The sequence below is a fragment of the Lutra lutra genome, chromosome 9 (assembly GCF_902655055.1).
Source record: "Lutra lutra chromosome 9, mLutLut1.2, whole genome shotgun sequence".
Lineage (NCBI taxonomy): Eukaryota > Metazoa > Chordata > Mammalia > Carnivora > Mustelidae > Lutra > Lutra lutra.
The window spans coordinates 77,080,035-77,098,534 of record NC_062286.1 but is presented as its reverse complement, the minus strand read 5'-3'; the positions used below and the strand labels follow the sequence as shown (position 1 = coordinate 77,098,534).

The 18,500-nt window shown below is 40.1% G+C and overlaps 1 protein-coding gene across 7 annotated transcripts in view; it reads left to right on the top strand.

Annotated features, from left to right (window-relative positions):
* The window catches only part of THADA (THADA armadillo repeat containing), a 328,389-nt gene that overhangs the window by 139,086 nt on the left and 170,803 nt on the right, over positions 1 to 18,500 (top strand). For all 7 annotated transcript variants that reach the window (XM_047747152.1, XM_047747155.1, XM_047747154.1 and 4 more), the window contains 2 exons: positions 5,478 to 5,567; positions 6,869 to 7,000. In XM_047747152.1, coding sequence (XP_047603108.1) covers positions 5,478 to 5,567; positions 6,869 to 7,000 — 222 coding nt within the window. The remainder of the gene's footprint in view (positions 1 to 5,477; positions 5,568 to 6,868; positions 7,001 to 18,500) is intronic.

The window sequence follows — 18,500 nt, the reverse complement described above, 5'->3', positions numbered from 1 at the left end:
TTCTGATATCCTCCTATGCTTTACCTCTTGAGGCTCTGTTTGATAATATGCAAGGATTGTTAATACTGAATCTCCTTCAGGCAGCACTCTGTCTGTAACACATTTAGCCAAGTCTTTAGTAACCCTTGGCTGATGCAGATTTGAGATGATGCTTTTTATTTAAATTCTAGTTCATTAACATATACGGTAAAAATTGTTTTCAGGTGTAGAATTTAGTGATTGATCACTCAGTGATCACCAGGGCTCATCACAGGTGCCCTCCTTAATACCCATCACCCATTCAACCCAACCCCCACCATCCTCCCTCCATCAACCCTGTTTGTTCTCTACAGTTAAGAGTCTCTTCAAGTTGATATTTTCTTAACAGTATCAGGAACAGTATCAGGAGCCTGAGAACGCTAGAATAGAAAGGCAACTCCGGTGTGCTCAGAGTACCTAAGCAAGGTCAAAATTCTCCTTAGAAATAATTTTGGTTTTTCTTAAACCCTGACAGATGTACAGTTGATGCTTCAAAGTCCTACACCATCAAGCATGGACACAATAATTTTAACAGAATATTTTTTTTTAAAGATGTGGTCAAAGCCCACCGAATTATTAAGAGCAAAACAATTACTTAAAAGATTCACCAGGGCACTTGGGTGGCTCAGTGGGTTAATTCTGTGCCTTTGGCTAAGGTCATGATCTCAGGGTCCTGGGATTGAGCCCTGCATGGGACTCTGCTCAGTGGGGAGCCTGCTTCCCCCCTTCTCTCTGCCTTCCTCTCTGCCTACTTGTGATCTCTCTCTGTCAAATAAATAAATAAAATCTCTAAGAAAAAAAAAAAAGATTCGCCAAATGCTTATAACTTCTAGTGACATACCTTCTTCATATATTCTGCAACATAAATTAGTTGGTAAATACCTGCTAAGGTAACTGAATGAGGTAATTCGCTATTTGGGACAATTAGTTTCAATTCAATTAAGACAGTGACTTTAATTTGAGGATGATAGCTCCACAGCCCTTTTCTCTGGTAGTATTTGTGGTCATCAGAGCCCTTCACTTATCAAGGCAATTTCTAGATCATGGTAATGCAATCATATGGTCTGCTTACATAAGAATGCTTGTGTCCTTTGACACCACCAAGAGATATCGGACCATTAAGGAGTGACTTACTGCCCTGGAAATACTGATTCCTCTAGAAGATATACCACCAGGCTTTGTGGTATAAACGGGGAGATTCTATATGGGCAAGTATACACAGGGATTGCAGTATTGAATTCATAACAGTTTTAAGTGACTCCTGCTAAAAATGGAAACTGATGTTCCTGACCAGTTTTGCTTAGCGATGCTAAAGAATGTAACAATGCTCTGTAGTGGAATGGTTTTGTGATCAGTGTTTTGTAAAACAGTGAACCTGCAAAGCCCAGGTTTGCCATTTATTAACAAGGAAATTTACATGTCATTGTTTGTAACAATAAGGTAATGACCAAAAGGCCTGTTGTTTGGGATTAAATCAATTACACTAAAAAAACAGTGGATTACTCTGCAGCCATTAAAGTGGAAAGAAATAGAATGGTGTGTCTGATATTGAATGATTACTCAGATATAATTCAAATGAAAAATAAAGTCAAGGGGCACAACCATATGTATAATATGCATATTTGTGGGGAAAAGGAGCTAAACTGAGAGTATGTATTTGTATAAACAAAGTTTTTACAAGGAAAGCTGAGATGCTTTTGTGTAGTTGTCTATGCGTAGGGGCACTGGGAGATCTAGTATATGAGTTTTTTTTTTTTTTAAGATTTTATTTATTTATTTGACAGAGAGATCACAAGCAGGCAGAGAGGCAGGCAGAGAGAGAGGAGGAAGCAGGCTCCCTGCTGAGCAGAGAGCCCGATGCGGGGCTCCATCCCAGGACCCTGAGATCATGATCTGAGCCAAAGGCAGCGGCTTAACCCACTGAGCCACCCAGGCGCCCCAAGTTTTTTTAACATTTGTATAAATGTTCAATAGATCTGATTTAAAAGGAAGTAAGGACTATCTCTTCTTTAAAAGAAACCGCTTTTACTGTGAAATAAGTACAAAAGAAAATGTATATAGTGTGTGTAAGGTATAAAGAGTAACTGTGCAACACATACTTTTAGATCCACCACCTGGTTAAGTAACAACATTTCTTTTGAAGCCCCTTATATATTCCTTCCTAATCCCATCTCCTTTCTTCCCCCTGCCCTTGGAGAAGTGATTGATTACTTTTGCCAATTTTGTTTTTATTCCTTTGCTTCTCATTTTTTATCACTAAAATTTGTTTCACTAAGTGATGTATTACTTAGTGGTGCTTTATTATAAACTTTGTTTGCATAGGGTTATATTATTGAATTCTTCTTTAACATACTTTTTTCACTTAACATGATGTTCCTGAAATACATCTGTGTTGATACATCGGTAGTTCATTCAGACTTACTGCTCTACAGTATGCCATTGTGTAAGTGTAGAGTTGTTCACTCTACTCTTGAAGGACATATAGCTGCTATGTGTACAGTTGCCACAAGCCTTCTGGTGCCCACGTTATTAGGCCACTTACCCTAGAAATAGCATTTGTGAATCACTGGCTAAATACATCTGTGGCTTTCAAGAAAATGCCAGATTATTTTAAAAGTTGTTTTAGTAATGTTTGTTTCCATCAACAGTGGGAGTTCCAGTACTTGGTATTATCAGACTTTTCAGTCTTTGCCAGCTGATATAAAATGGTCTCGTAGTATGATTGAGCAGCTTGTATTTATTGGTCGCTAATGTTTATTTTCTGTGGATTATATTTGAATAGGTTTTATCCGTTTTTATGTTCAGTTGTTTGTCATTCAACTTATAGATATCACTGGAGTTCTTCATATATTCTCATACTAATTACATAATCCTCAGTTATACGCATTACATATTTTCTCCCCGTTTGGGGCTTGGCAAATAAAAATGTTTACTCCCATTATTTTAGAACCTTTTTATTATGGGAATTTTTAACATATGTAAGAGTGAAGAGAATAGTATAACTAACCCTTGCATATCCATCGCTGAACTTCAAGAATTACCAACATTTTGCCAATCTTATTTTGTCCATTTCTTGTCCTCCCAAGGTCACAGGCATCATGTCATTTTTCCCATAAATACTTCAGGTTGTGTGACTGATTTGATAAGAGAGTTTAAAAAGAAATACACCATGCTATTATCATGTGTAACAAAGTTAGTAACTCTATAACCTTCAACTTTTCCTAATTGTCTTAGAAATGTCTTTTTATAATTGGCTTGTTAGAATCAGGATCCAAATGGGGCCCACATGTGTTTAGCCTTTTAGTCTTTTTTATTTCATAATGTTTGATACTCTTCCTCTGCCAAAAATACTTTGTATGTGTATTATTTTCTGTTTTTATTTGTACTTTTTTGTGTGTGTTAAATTTTTTAAAAAATTAACTGATGTAGTTGAATATATATAAATTATTATTTTTATTGGAATTGCATTGAATTTGGTGAGAATTTCCTCTTTATAAGATTGAATCTTTTAAAGAATACTGAATCTTCTTATCCATGAACATGGCACATCTCTCCTATTTAAGGCCTATATCTTATGGCATCTCCCTGTTAGAATTATGACACACCAATGTAGAAGAAAAAGAATCTTACACCTGAAACTAATACAACATTGTGTGTCAACTATACTTCAATTAAAAAAATAATAAATTTTTAAAAGGAAAAGAGAACCTTTGCCTCTACCTCACAACATACACAAAAATTAATTTGAGATGGATCATGGACCTCAAGATAAAAGCTAAAACTATAAAACTCCTAGAAGAAAACAGAAAGTCTTTGTGATGTTGGGGTAGGCAAAGATTTCTTAAGCTGCAGAAAACATGAATCATAAAAAGAAAAAAATTGATCTAATTATTGGATTGAAAACTTCTGCTCATCAGAAGACATTATTAGGAAAATAAATTGACAAGCTACAGACAAAGAAGGTACATGTAGTGCATACATATGACAAAGGAAACAAGCAACCTAATGTGAAAACAGGCAAAAATTTTGAATAGCTACTTCACAAAAGACAGTATCAATAACCAAAGCACAAAGAGTGTTTAATATCATCATTAGTCATCAAGGAAATGCAAATCAAAACCACAGGAATCTACCACTAGGATGGCTAAAGTGGAATAAAGAGAAAGACAACAGCAAATGCTGGAAGGAACACAGAACCACTAAACTCTCATTTAATACTGGTGGGAGTATAAAACGCCATCATGATTTGGGGGAAACTGTCAGTTTCCTAAAATGTTAAACATACTGAAATGTTATTCTCAGATACTTATTCAAAAGAAATGAAAACATGTCCACAAAAACCTTGTGTAAGAATGTTCCTAGCAGCTTTATTCATAATAGCCTACAAATGGAAACAGCCCATATCTGTCAAGAGGAGAATGGATAAACAAACTTGTATATTCATATAGAGGAATAATACCCCACAAAAAAAGAATCAAACTATTAATACACCAAGTAACATGGATAAACTTTAGGCTGCGTGAAAAAAGCCAGACACAAAAAAATTATGTAATGTATTATTACATTTATATGAAATTGTAGAATAGACAAAAACAAATTGTAGAGTTGACTGGGAAGGGGCACGAGGAAACTTTCTGGGATGATGGAAATTTTCTGAGTCTTCATAGGAATGGGTTACATGAGTGTAAGCATTTGTAAAAACTGAACGGGTCATGTCAGAATTCAAAAGTAGTATTTATAAAGATGGAAAGGTAATCCTCACAGGTGTCAGCTGAGATCGGATGTCCAAAACCGTATATACCAAATCTGTGCCTCTGATAACCGTACTCTAGCCCAGTGGTTTTCAGCTGGGACTGTTTTACCCCTCGGGATACATTTGGCAATGTCCAGAGACATTTTTTTTTTCCAGAGACATTTTTGATTGTCATGACATGAAAGGGTGGGGATATTACTGGCATTTGATGGGTAGACTCATCGGAGGCTGCTAAACATCCTACAGTCATATGACACCACCCACAACAAAAAATGGTCTGGTCCAAAATATCATTGGTGCCAACTTGGAGAAACCTGTTCTAGACCTGCCCTTGTTACAGAAGCTGTCAGCCTTAGCCAACCCGATGTTGACTATATGTGTAGTCCAAATCAATTGTAGAAAACTTGGCATTTGCACAGATTTCATATTTCTTCCCCAACAGAACTTAATATCAAATATTTGTAAATATACATAATCTTAAATTTTGAGATAAAATTCCATGTGTTAAGAGCACTTCCAAAATCAAAATTAAATGTTTTGTTTTGACTGATTGTTAAATTTTTAAGATGAGGTTTGTTCTCAACTTTTTTTCATTAAATATTCAAGCAAATGACCTTGGCTATCTTCCTTTAAATAAAATAAAAAGGCTTTATTATTAGATCAGAGGAAATAAATGATAGTAATTTTGTTTTTCTTCCCTTTACAGAATGACAGGCAGCCAGTTTTTTTCTCGTTTCCCGGAACTCTATCCCTTTCTTCTCCAACAGTTGGAAGCTGTAGCTAATACTGTGGACAGGTAAGAAGAGAAAAGGGTGGGACACAGTGAAATCAAGGAAGTGAATTACTTCATTAATCGAGATTTTTCCCTCCAGGCAACAGTTTTTAATCAACTCCTTCCTTATAACTTAGATGGATTTTTTTAAAGTGCTTTTTTATTACATCCTGTTGCCTGACTCTCTACAGTAGATTTGTACCTGAAAAGTTGTATAAAATCCTGTTTTTTGTTTTTGTTTTTGTATAGAGGTGGAGTGGGGAATGAGAGGGAGAGAGAGATCTTAAAGCAGGCTCCAAGCACAGAGCCAGACGCGGGGCCCTTACGCCTCTGAGATCATGACGACCTGAGCTAAAATCAAGAGTCAGACACTTAACTGATTGAGCCACCCAGGAACCCCTAATACCCTGGTTTTATGATATTTTTTATATTTTTAAAATCTTGTTTTAGATTGTTTTTTTTCCGCATTCTGTTTGCAGGGGACATATTTCAGAAAACAGCTTCTTAGAAACACAGCTTCTGAAAAGCATTTTCTTCCCATGATATTTAAAAATCTCTGTGTTTGCATATTGAGTTTGCTGTCACAGACACCAGCCATTTTTTTCTTACTGACCTGTTAGAGTTGACCATTACGAGAGTAAGCAAATACCTGGTCGGTCTGGAAGAAGCACTGGCATGATTGACCCTAGAAACAGAAAATAAAGCCATTCAGAGAGCTTCCCGTCTGATCAGGGCACATAGAAAAGTTTATCACTGCCCTTTCAATCACATCCTGTGCTGATAGTGGAATTTTTAGAACATGTGCTTTTTTTATTCTTCTAGCCACATTTGCACTTGATATGAATTTATACTCATTATCTTTAACGGGGAGGTAAAATTAACATCAATGAATTTTACTTCTGTTCATGATACATTCTCTCACATTAGTAATTTGTACAGATAGGCTTTTCTGGCCCCCATAGGTGACCATTTAAGCTTTCCTAAGTGCATTTGGCTTTTGAAAGTTTCACATTTCATACTGTGGGACTCCTTTCTGCTGTATGAACGGCTCAAATCAAAACACAGACACAAATTAACAATTAGCTTTGAGAAGAGACTCGTGTGCTGGAGTCCAATCCATGGCTTTGCCAGTAGCTCTTCCTTATTTGTGCATTAGGAATATATGAAATGAATGGAGGGAAAAAAAAACAAGAAAAGGGGAACGATCTTCCAATCATAGAGCATCTCACTTTATATTCATAATCATTTAATGAGAAAAATGTTTGAAGGTAACACTTTGCCTCTTAAATTATGTCTTTTACATGCAATAACTTTTTTTTTTTCAGTGACACAGGAGAACTCAACCGCCATCCAAGCATGTTTCTCTTACTTTTGGTGCTGGGGAGACTCTACCCTTCCCCCATGGACGGCACCTATTCTCCTCTCAGCATGGCGCCTTTCATTCCCTTCATTATGAGGTAGTGTGTGCTTCGCGGGAATAATGGGGGGGGCATGGGGGCGCTATGGGGTATTTTAACTTGTTTCCACTATCGTTGGCTTTTGGTTTGTTTTTGTTGTTTGTTTGGTTTTTTTGCTTTGGGAGAGGTCTTGGTGAAAGCACAGGCCATTGTCCCCAGCTGGTCTCCAGTGTTTCAGAAGAAAGCACTTCTACCGTAGCCATAGCCACTGCTGAAGTCATGTTCCCCAGGCACTCTGCCTGCTAATGGATGTGTGGTGTTGATAGGAGATGCCTGCTGTTGAAAAGCATAGCCTGGGAATTTGCACTGTCCCTGTGTTGAGCCTAGCCAGCCTGAGGCAGGCTTGGTCCTGGCATTATATCCCCTGTCCAAGGGTTGAAGAGGACATTTGCCCTTCTCTCTGGAGGATTTTGCTAGTGCAAGGCCGTGCTATGCGGCACAAGTTTCCTTCCTGCTCATCTTCTCTTTCAACCCTGGAGCACCTGAGAAAAAGCCATGCATACAGATTTTGGAATCAGATGATAACAGGCTTTTGTGCTCTACAGCCTAAGAGCCACTTCCTCTGTTGCAGTTTTTGAGGTATTTGCCAACTTCTGATCAGATCACCTTTTTCACTTTCGATCAAAGTCCTCAATAAATAGACGTTTAAGAAGTCTTAAAAATTTTCTTATGGAACATTTCAGAAGCCCAGTCATATTAGTTAGCTCTTGCCGTCCTGCTCTCATCTTGGTAAAGCAGCATTTTCACTTTTATTTATGTACCAGAAATTGAGATAGACTTAGAGCAGAACGTCAAGATTCGCCAAACTCAAGAGAATGTGTTTGTTATTTATGTGGCGTCCCAGGTTCCACTTCCTGGTTTCACAGAGCTGACTGATGCATTTTAATGTAAAAAACCATTAAACACAAGATGCTGGCATGTGATTGCTGTGGCCATTTGTTTGCCCCGAGCTCTGGCTGGGGCTGTGTTATCTCTGATCACAGAGATGACTCACTCGGATGGGGTTTTTGTTTCCTGATACACAAAGTTACCAGTCTCCTGGATCCGGCATGGGGTGATTCATTTTAGGAATTTGGGTTGTAAATTTTACTTTCAGGAGCATTTAAAAATTGTACTTTCACATATAGCTGGAAAGAACTAAAAAATGTTTCAGAAGGTTGGTGGGGTGGGGAAGGAAAGACACGTGCTCAGCATCACAGAAGGACAGGTTTTAGATCTTTGTCATCCTGTGTTGAGAACATTCAATCCATGGAAGCTTATTACTAATCAATCTGTTATGTGTTGCATCCTAGAAACCATAAATTACTACATTGAAAGTATCCTTCTGGTTATTTAGAGTCTACATATAATCAGAGTGCTCGTATTACTAATTATATGCAGAGCCCTCATTATATAACAAAGATTGCATTAATGTAGAAAATTTAAATATTGCCATAAAGCCAGTGTACTTCGTGTATCGTTTTTGTTGTTTTGTTTTCTTTCTTTTTTTTTTTTTAAACTCAAAAGGCACAAGGTGTCCATTATACTGTCCTTCCAGGGAAAATGCCTTGGTCAGTAGTTGCTTTCTACCCGAATAAACATTCATAGAATCCCACCAACAGCACAAGTGCCACGATTGATTCCTTAGAGTGTCAGTAGGCTGTTTATTATTCTATACCCCAATTCATTTGTGGTAGAGAACAGTGTTTCTCAAACTTCAAGAGGTAACCCTATCACTTGGGGAATCTCATAAACTTGGATTCATTAGGTCTGGAGTGGGGCCCGAGGGGTCTGCCTTTCAAACAGACTTCTAGGTAATGCTGATCCTGCTGGTCTGTAGATCATACTTTGAGTACCAGGATTAAATTTGAGATTTTAAACATAATCAGAACCCTCCCCACCCCCCAACTGCACAGAGGATTTTAACAAACTAGACAGTAGTAGTGTTGGTCATACTTGGTACTTGGTTAGGCCATTTTAGGGGTTTATAAGAAATAGATTTTGACCCAGGAATGCAGAGAACAACAAAAAAATACTCTGAGCAGAGATGTTAGTAGAAAGCACACCAACATTTTTTGAGCTTTGACTATTTGCCTGACACTGAACCAGCCATCTTGCTTACAACGACTTGGAGAGGAGGTGTTATCACCCCCACTTTCCTGTTGAGGAAATTGAGGTTCAGAGAGCAAGTCAATTATAGAGCTAGAATATGAACCTGAGAGCATAGGCCTGTCAAGAGTGTTGGGGGAGGGGCGCCTGGGTGGCTCAGTGGGTTAAAGCCTCTGCCTTCGGCTCAGGTCATGATCTCAGGGTCCTGGGATCGAGCCCCACATCGGGCTCTCTGCTCAGCAGGGAGCCTGCCTCTTCCTCCTGTCTCTGCCTGCCTCTCTGCCTACTTGTGATCTGTCAAATAAATTAAAAAATAAAAAATCTTTAAAAAAAAAAAAAAAGAGAGTGTTGGGGGAACTCTTTTCATTACACCAAAATAACCAGCTTCCTTTTGTGCAGCCAAGAGCAGTGGCTACACTGAGTAGGCCAGTGGGCCATGACATTGATGAAGTTTGGAGTAAGAAGGAGCCCATCTCCAGAGTTGGTGGACCCAAGTGCTGTTTTCAGGATGTGGAAGTCATGTCCCCACCAGCAGTGGGATCTGCTCCTGCTTTGCTTTTCCAGTAGTGACAATGGCTTGATTGGAAGCAGCCATTCTCTTGGGCTCATCTCTGCAGGATCATTGCCTGAGATATCAGGGTTGGTCTGTGACCAGCTATGTAGGAAGGCTGGCTTAACTGACAACCCTTGGCTACCCTAAAATGTTCACAATCACTCTGGGCAGATGAACCATAAAAGTAGTGAATTTGGTAAAATTGTACACGTTTGATTTACATTACTTGGGAGAAAATTCTTCATGAAGGAAGTGAAGGATTGATCATAAAACCTTGTCATTCCAGGCAATATTTGCGGTGCTAGAGATGGTAAAGATTGGGCTGTTTTGAGTTGGGCTAATAGCTGAAAAGATGGAGGTATGCACGAGTGGGTGGGCGGTGCTTTATTTCTGTAACATTGCCAGTATTAATTTATGTACTTGGAAGAGTCTAATCAGGCTCTTGGATATTTTGAGTTCAGTTAAATAGAAATGTTTCAGATGGTGGGGGTAGCACAAGGGTTGCTCTGACCGTGCTGAAGTGAATTGCACAACCAGAAGATTAAAAGCCCCAGTGACAGCTTTTTGTTTCCCTTTGATTTATGTATACTTACCTGCCATTTCCTTCCTCTCTGTAAGATGTTTGTAAGTATTGTTTGTCTTTTTGTTCCTCATCCAGCATTTGAGAGTAGAAACTTCTATCTCTATTGATCTACTTTGTTGACTGAAATCATAGAAGTTCTGATTTGGGTTCTCCAAAGTTAGGCGTGTGTGCAGTTGCAGCATCTTGGAACAGAAATGATAACGTTCATCACAGTGTTTTGTTGACAAGTTTTTTTTAATCCACTGTGTGTTATGTGCCCAATGCTGTGCTCCGTCCGGATTCATGGCCCTTTACCATACCGGTGTGATGCCTTCAGTTTCAGACCGCTTACCCTTCAGTTCAGATACCACCGACCCCAGCTGGCTCCCTGAATATACTTTCCTTGTCTAGGGCTTTCTAGAGACTGGAATATCCCTCTACACATTATCTTTGAATACCCTTTTACAATGGAGTTTCAAGTTTGAATTGAAGAACTACAGAAAACTAGATATGCCCCAAACCTAGGCCACAGCATGGTGTCTTGGATAGAACAAAGATGCTGGGTTTAAGAGACCCAGTTTTGTCTAATCTCTGCCACTCACTGACTAGCTGTGATTCTTGGACAAGACTCTCTACCCTCTCGGAACCAGCATGGTACCCACGTATGTAGGGATATCCACGGAGAGAGAAGGCTGTTACTGACAGCAGATCTCAGCATTGAATTACTACCTGTGGGGGAAACCCCTCCACTGCCTTTTAACCATTCTTTTGGGTGGTTTTAAAAGGATCTCTCAACCCTCATCCCCAGCCCCACGCATTTAGGGGCTTATTTTTGTTACAAATGACTTTCAGTACATCTTTCCTCAAATCATTCATTGTTCACCTTAGAAAACTTTTCAGTGAGCTCTGCTCTTGTTTACTCTGAAAAATGTTGAGGTGCTAGTAACACAATTAAATACGTGGCGGTGGAAATCACCCCTAGGGACCCATCCTGTGGACACTTCTGTAGTTGAGATATTGAAAAATTCAGCCAGGAATAAAAAAAAAAAAAATTTTGGAAAATACATGTTCTATACATTTAAAAAAACATTTTATGGGACCTTTGGATTGTACCAGTCTTAAAAAGGAAGGAAGGGTAGGATGTTTGAAAACTCAGACCCTTTTTAAAAAAAATTTTATTTATTTGACAGAGAGAGATCACAAATAGAGAGAGAGAGAGAGAGAGAGAGAGGAGGAAGCAGGCTCCCTGTCTAGCAGAGAGCCCGATGTGGGACTCGATCCCAGGACCCTGAGATCATGACCTGAGCTGAAGGCAGAGGCTTAACCCACTGAGCCACCCAGGCAGCCCCTCAGTTAGGCCTTTTAAGCCTGTGATATTGAGAAATAATATTGGTCCTTGTTTTCTTGTCCTCGACAGTTACATAATTCAAGGATTACCACGTTACTCCTAGCCCAGGTTGTGGAATTGAAGGAACTGGTTTTCCATGGTGTAGAGCTGAGGTTTTTGTAGTAGGCAATAGATGGCTTCTCCCTTCGTTTGTGATTATAATACCAGGAACTCCCCTTCAAGGCTGCATGGCCCATTTCTATCTGCTCTGTCTTCCCAGAATCCTTGTAGATAAGTTAGAGGATCGGTTTTGCCTCACAGAGAGATAAACAGAGAGTGGCTGAAATACTGATGGGAAGGAAGACATGCCCTCCTCCCTTTCTTTTCACTTCAGCTCTGGCTCATTTCTCCCTCCGAAAGTCTATAGCATTTGTTACTTTAACCTCTTATCCTTCCATTCATCACTGCGGTATCTTAAATAACTGTAATTTGTAGCTTGGTGCTTATTCTCTCCAAACAAATCTTAACCTCTTTCCATGCAGAAGCCACTCTGTGTTTTTTGGTTGGTTTTTGTTCATTGGTCCCCTTCTCTGCCTCACCCAGGTTTGGGCACAGAGACTGAGTTATTAACCTAGAAGTGAAAGTAATTGCAAATTGAGACATTTTGTGTCTTAGCAGATCTGCATGTCTGTGAAGTAGTACAGCCTCCTACTCCTACACTAGGAGCCACATTTCATATCCCACCGGTTACTGGTTAGGTAGAGGAAGCTCATCGGGGTGTTGTGTTTTATTAGCCTTTCAGGAGTCTTGTGTTCCAGTCTGAGCTCTGACATTTACCTTTATTTTGACTTCACCTCACTGACCCTCTGTTTCCTTATCGGTCAGATTTAAGTATTGGATATTGTCTGGGTGCCCTCTGGCTTCATGGGCCTGTGAGCTGAGTCCTTCCTGGCCCCTGAACCTTTTTGCCCTGACTGCTATCCTGCAAACTGCTCTGGAAGCCCCCCTCACAGCTACCCTGCTGCCGGCGTTAGCACCGAATTAGAGGCCTGGATTGATAAGAATGGAAGAAGGAGGGAAGGATGGAAGCGGGGAAGGAGGGAGATGTCATTTTTTCTGCTAAAAGTCCTAGAACTATCTATATACAAGCCTTCCAGATTTTTATGGCACGCAAGTGGAGGGCCCCTGGATGCTTCAGGCTGCCACTCTGCATAATGGGGCTAATACCACTTGCTTAAATACTTAAATATTTACATAAACACTTACTTACAAAAAATACTTACTTACATAAAAATACTTACATAAATACTTAAATAGCAGATAAAAGACCCTTTGATTTATTTTTTAAGAAAACTTCTAGAGAGAAGAAGGGGTTAATGATGATAGAAAGAGGGCAGACTTTTTAAACACCTGTTTTGGCTTGTCCCAACCAGTTAACTGGAAGGAAGGCCCTGAAGCCAGATGTAGGGGAGCAGATTTTAAAAAAAAAAAAAAAAGGGCTACTGTGTTGGCCTGTTGATGAAGGCAAATCCCTGGACCCAGGCAATTTACAGCCGCAGGCACATGTGAGCCTAGAATCATGTCAGTGATTTGGGGGAAATATGGGATGGCAGGTGTTCTGCTGGGAGCTTGCAGAAGGATTTTCGAAAGAGAAGGGAAAAGGCCTATTTTACCCCTGACCAAACAATTGTATTGATACTGACTGATTTAGACTAGGATCATTCAGTGTATTATATGCAAAAGTTTGTTTGCTGAGGTCGAGTAAGGATTCCCTAAGAATAAGTCATGCCTGAGTCACCTCCCTGTTTTGATGGGATTACCAGGCTGATAGACAAGGACAATGCCGCTTTAGTCAACATTTGAATTACCTACTTAAATGAACCCGACTAGATTGCATGCTTATCGGGGTTTGTATATAACATAAATATAAGTGGTGATGGAATCAACATTCAAAACAGTCTTTAAGCATGGGAGTGACAATAAACACAAATTCAGGCTAGTGGGCATTATTTCAGGGTGGCTGGTGAAGGAGGGGATAAAATGGAGAAAGCGTATACTAGGAGCTTCAGTTTTATTTGTGATGTATTCTAAAGCTAGATTCTGGGCAAGTGGTTGATTGTTGTATTATTCTGTATACTCTTTATTATTTGATAGGTCTGACATTGTCCGTGATTTAAAAATAAGATTCAGAATAGCCTTGGAAGCCTGGATGGATGAGCCGAGATTATCAAGGTGTCTTTTAATAGAGATATGTGTCCTATTCTGATTTTCTAAAGAAAAGTCAAAATTATGTACACACAGGATGAGAGCTGCCTGGCTCCCTAGCAGGTTTTATGAAAAAAGTCTTGGGAAATGGCATTTCCTGGTGAGTCCTATGGAAGTAGTGTGATGCAGTTGCTGTTTCCAGATAGTGAAGACTGTAGACCCCCTGAACTCTGCTGGTCAGATGAAACCTACATCATTGTGCTGCTTCTGTTATTCTGTGCTGGGCTTCCCATTTTAAGAGGGTCACTGATAAACTAATGTTTATCCAGAGGAGATAACCAAGATGAGGAGGAAGCTAAACATCTGGAAACAGTTCGACTGGAAAAGACTTAGAGGCAACATGGTAGTGCTCTTTACATACTTGAGAGGCTGCCATATGGCAGAAGGCACATAATTTCTTTCTTGCACTCCCAAGAGGAAACTGAGAGGTAGATTTCAGATTTAATATAAAGAAGAGCTTTGTGAAAGTTAGCATGCTCCATCAAGGGAACAGACAGATTTCTGTAACACTGAGCTGCCGGTCATTGAAAGTATTCAAGGAAAACTGATCACATGCCGGGCTTTCTGCAGGATGTCTGAGGTTGAGTGACATGACCAGCAGGGCATCTTTTTGAGACATCTTATTTTGGAACAGTTGAACAACCTAGATGTAGATTCCAAATGTACAGTGAAGGAAATTACAAGCCTGCCTCCGAAACGATAACATGTTACTTGTACATTTTTATTTATGGGCTCCTCTGTCACACAAAGAAAAAAAGTTGGGGTGCCATTCTTAGCTAGGTCCATAGGGTCACAGTGGTCTGCTCCCATATGGTGCCCTCCAGCAGTTAATTCACTTAAGTTTAGCTTCTAAGTAACTTCTATAATTTCGTTCTGGAGAGTTCTGAAAACAGTTTTTTGGCCTATGGGATGTTATGTCTGAAAAGCATTCCTTATTAATTTAATTATCTTTTTTGTGGTTGCTATATTTTTCTCCATTCCAGATGTTGGCTGAAACCACATTTGTTTTCTGACAAGTACAAGGAACATCTGAGTCTTTGAGAAAAGTCAGAGAGATGCTTTTCTGAAACGTGATTAAAATAGATAACTCTTTGTTGTCCAAACTTCCTGAAGGCTCTTCTTTGAACAGAGATGCCTATAGGGAGAACACAGGAGTCCCCAAGCCTAGCCCATGACAAGAAGAGACAACTGAGAATAGGTCTTTGCCGGTGCTGTTAATGTAGGACTTGTTCCCCCACCTGGCCCTCAGAAACATCCAGAACTCCACCCCTCCTGTGGTTACTGCTAAATTCTGTGAACCTAGGAGATTGGGATTAAAGGTTAGGAATGTCCCTATACCTTCCTGATCTGCCAGCTATGGTTGGATTAAAGAAGGGAACTGCCATCCCATCAGTGTGTGGAAACTCTGACCTCTGGTTTTACTAGTGTGACTCTGATACCAGGTCAGGCTTTGGGCAAGATCATCAAGGTGCACATGTTCAGTTCTGCTCAGGGGTTTTCCAGCGGCTCCATTATCCTCTTTGCCTATAAGCCAGACCTGTGCCCACTCCTTCCTTTCATACAGATGTGGAAATGACCCTAGTCATTACCTTCCTTGGGGCTGTTTGTTGCATTAGAGAGACATACATTTTGAAATACAGCAATGAAAGTTGGTTTTGGAGTTTGGGGCCTTCCACAGAGGAGAGATGGGAAGGTTGTTTCCTAATGCTGTGAAATCAGTTCGGGCAGCTACGTACTCTGTCTCCTTTCTACCATGGCCCTGCCTGCCTAGTGCTTTATGGGAAGCATTGTGCTCACTGCCTTCTGAATTTCTGACTTCTACCCAAGGGTAGCTGAGGTTCAGCATGTGGAATGAAATCATGTTTCCTGCATTGTGTGGCTTTTTTGCAAAGAGAACTGGTATAAAAGGATACTCTGTCATCTGTCACTGGTTTTTATCTCTTAGTTCCTAGTGAAGAGCCTGGCCAACTTCATCTCTGGTGCCAGATCTCTTTAACACCATTTTCTAAATATGTTTTTGAGCAAAAGGAATGAGGAATTCACCTCTTACGGAATGCATTGACAAAGCAAGCTAAAAAAATAAAACTTGTACGGACCAGCTTTTCTTCAATGTTATCTGTTACTTCAACAGGCCAATGCAGGTCATGTTAGAACAAGTGATTTGATCTGCAAACAGCTTCATTCTTAGGTGAAATTTTTGACAATGATGATAATGCATGGCCTGTTGCTGCCATCCACTCTAAAAGTTAGAATCCAATTAGTTAATAGATTGATGAAGTAGTTGTTAAACATCCATTGCATACCTAGCTAGTGTTAGGTCTTGGTAAGATGCAAAGTGAAGAAAGAAGGTCTTCATCCTCGGAAGAACTTGCAATCTAGCTAGTAAGATAAAACATACTGAATTTTAACCGCTGAATTATGTGACACACTCAGGACCAAGGGCCTATAAACAAGGGGAAGAGCACCGGGGCTCTTGGAGAAATTCAGAAAGCTTTCCCAAGTAGCAAGGGGAAAAGAATAAGAGAAGTCAGTCTGCTATCTTGAGGACCTTTAGAAATCCCGCATAGTGATAGCAGCTCAGGCAAGATGAGGGAAAAGTCAGGCTGTCTACTCTGTAGACGGTTGGATCTAACAAGAGAAAGATAGAGAGTTTTATGATTCATAACTTGGAAGTCATCATAAAGAGCTTTGATTTCACTTGAATCAGGGGTGACCCAGGAAATTTACAAAATACGTGGTTTGCTGCCCAACAAGAGAGACCAACGATAGAGACTCTATGCTAATTTTAAAAAGGACAGTATTTGCTCCAGGTTATACATTTAAGGCTTATGGAAATAATAAAAGTTGTAGGAAAACTATTGCAAACATAATAATATTTAAATTTTAAAATATTTTAATGATCTCTTTCCCTAAGGAGATTTTATTCCCTTGGTCTTAATTACTTTATCAAGAATTGTAGCCAAGGTGCTCAGCAGGCATTTTTAATGCTGAATTGAAGGCTTTGACGGGAGCAAGCCCCAAATGCCAACGGATAGGCAGTCGTCTTATCCTACATAGTGGGGAACATTTTAAGATAAAAAATGTATGTCTTTCTCTTTAGGCAGCAAATGCGAATTAGGGAATAGAGTAGGAAGGCAAAGATGAATTATAGTAGGCTTAAAATGAGGACAGGGGAAAATAATGACCCAGCGTGTTTGGAATATCTTTCCCTGACTGGCACAGCTTTTTTCCTCCCTCTCCTCTGGGCCTTGACCCTTACCGGTCTATTTATAATCTTCTAGTTAAAACAAGCTGCATTAGTCACATCAGCTGCACAAGATGCATTCACCCTCATATCCGTTTGCTTTTTCCTTCATATTTTATTTTCCTCATTCGCCTTGAGCATTGAGAGTCTGGAGGGCCCTTCTTGCCTCCCCTCCACAGGAGTTACAGGTATTCCCTTCTTCGCCGTTTATTTTTGTTCTCTACTTTCTGTTGCGAGAGCTCTTCATCACCAGTTCAACTGTCCCTTAAAAAATTTGCTGAGGGCCTACTTTGTGTTGTTGTCCCAACCCAATGCCCTTATTTTCATCACTTCCCATTCACAAGAGAGAATAGAGGCCAAGAGGCCTAGACTCTCCATAGAGGCACCCACACTATCTCCTCTATCTCCACTCTATCTCCTTCCGTAGTTTTATAGCCAGACTCTTAGAGAAGGGTCTCTGTGTTTACAGGCTCCACTCCTCCTCTCGTTCGTATTCATTCCTTAAACTATGGCAGCCTGGATGCCTCTTCTACCACCTCACCGTGGCTGCGCCTACAAAGATGCAGTAGAAGTGACCTAGTCCCAGAAGCCACTGGATACTTTTCAGTGCTCATCTTTCTTTACCTTTCTCTGAAATTTGACACTCTTAAAGCACACTCCCTTCTTTGTGGCCCTCTTTCGTCTGTGGCCGTCTTCGGCCATTACCTCTTCCCTCTCTGGTAGGACCCCCTCCTCCTGCTGCCTCCCAGATATTGGTGTGCCTCTTTGCCCTACCCTCTGCTCTCTTCATTTCCACTTTGCATTCACTGTCTGGGGTTGCTCCTCACATACAGTGATGTCCTAGATCTAGAACTTGTCCAGAACCATAGATTCAGTGTTCTGTTGGCCAGCTCCTTCTGCCTGTCCCATAGACACCTGAAAGTAAACAATTTCAAAACAAGCCCCCAGGTAATTCCTCTGCACCCTAAGACTTGGACATCCATCTCTTAGGGCTAAGCACAACATCTAACATCACATTCCACCTGGCCAGCTATAATCATAGGACCTCTTGAAACATGTTCGAATCAGGACTCAAGGTATCACAAGGGTCCTCCTGATGTCATTGACTGTGTTCATGCATACTCAGTAACAGAGAAACATTGGTTTAAAAAGTAAACAACTTTTGATATCCCTCCAGTAAATTTGAAACGATTTGCTTTGCTATCCCTCCAGTAACTGAAATGATTTGCTTTTTCTCTCGTATTGATGATCATCAATTTGAGATAGCAAGTAACAGGCGTTGGTACCTTTCTTTGGCATTGGAAAAGCCAAGGTCCAAAAGGAGTAAGCATGCTGTGTCCACAGTAAAAACGTGATTCCTTAAGGAGTCAGTCTGTAAGGATTGATTCGTGTATTCATTTACACAACAGATATTTACTGCAAACCCTGGTTGTATGCGAACACAGTGGAGCACCAGACAGA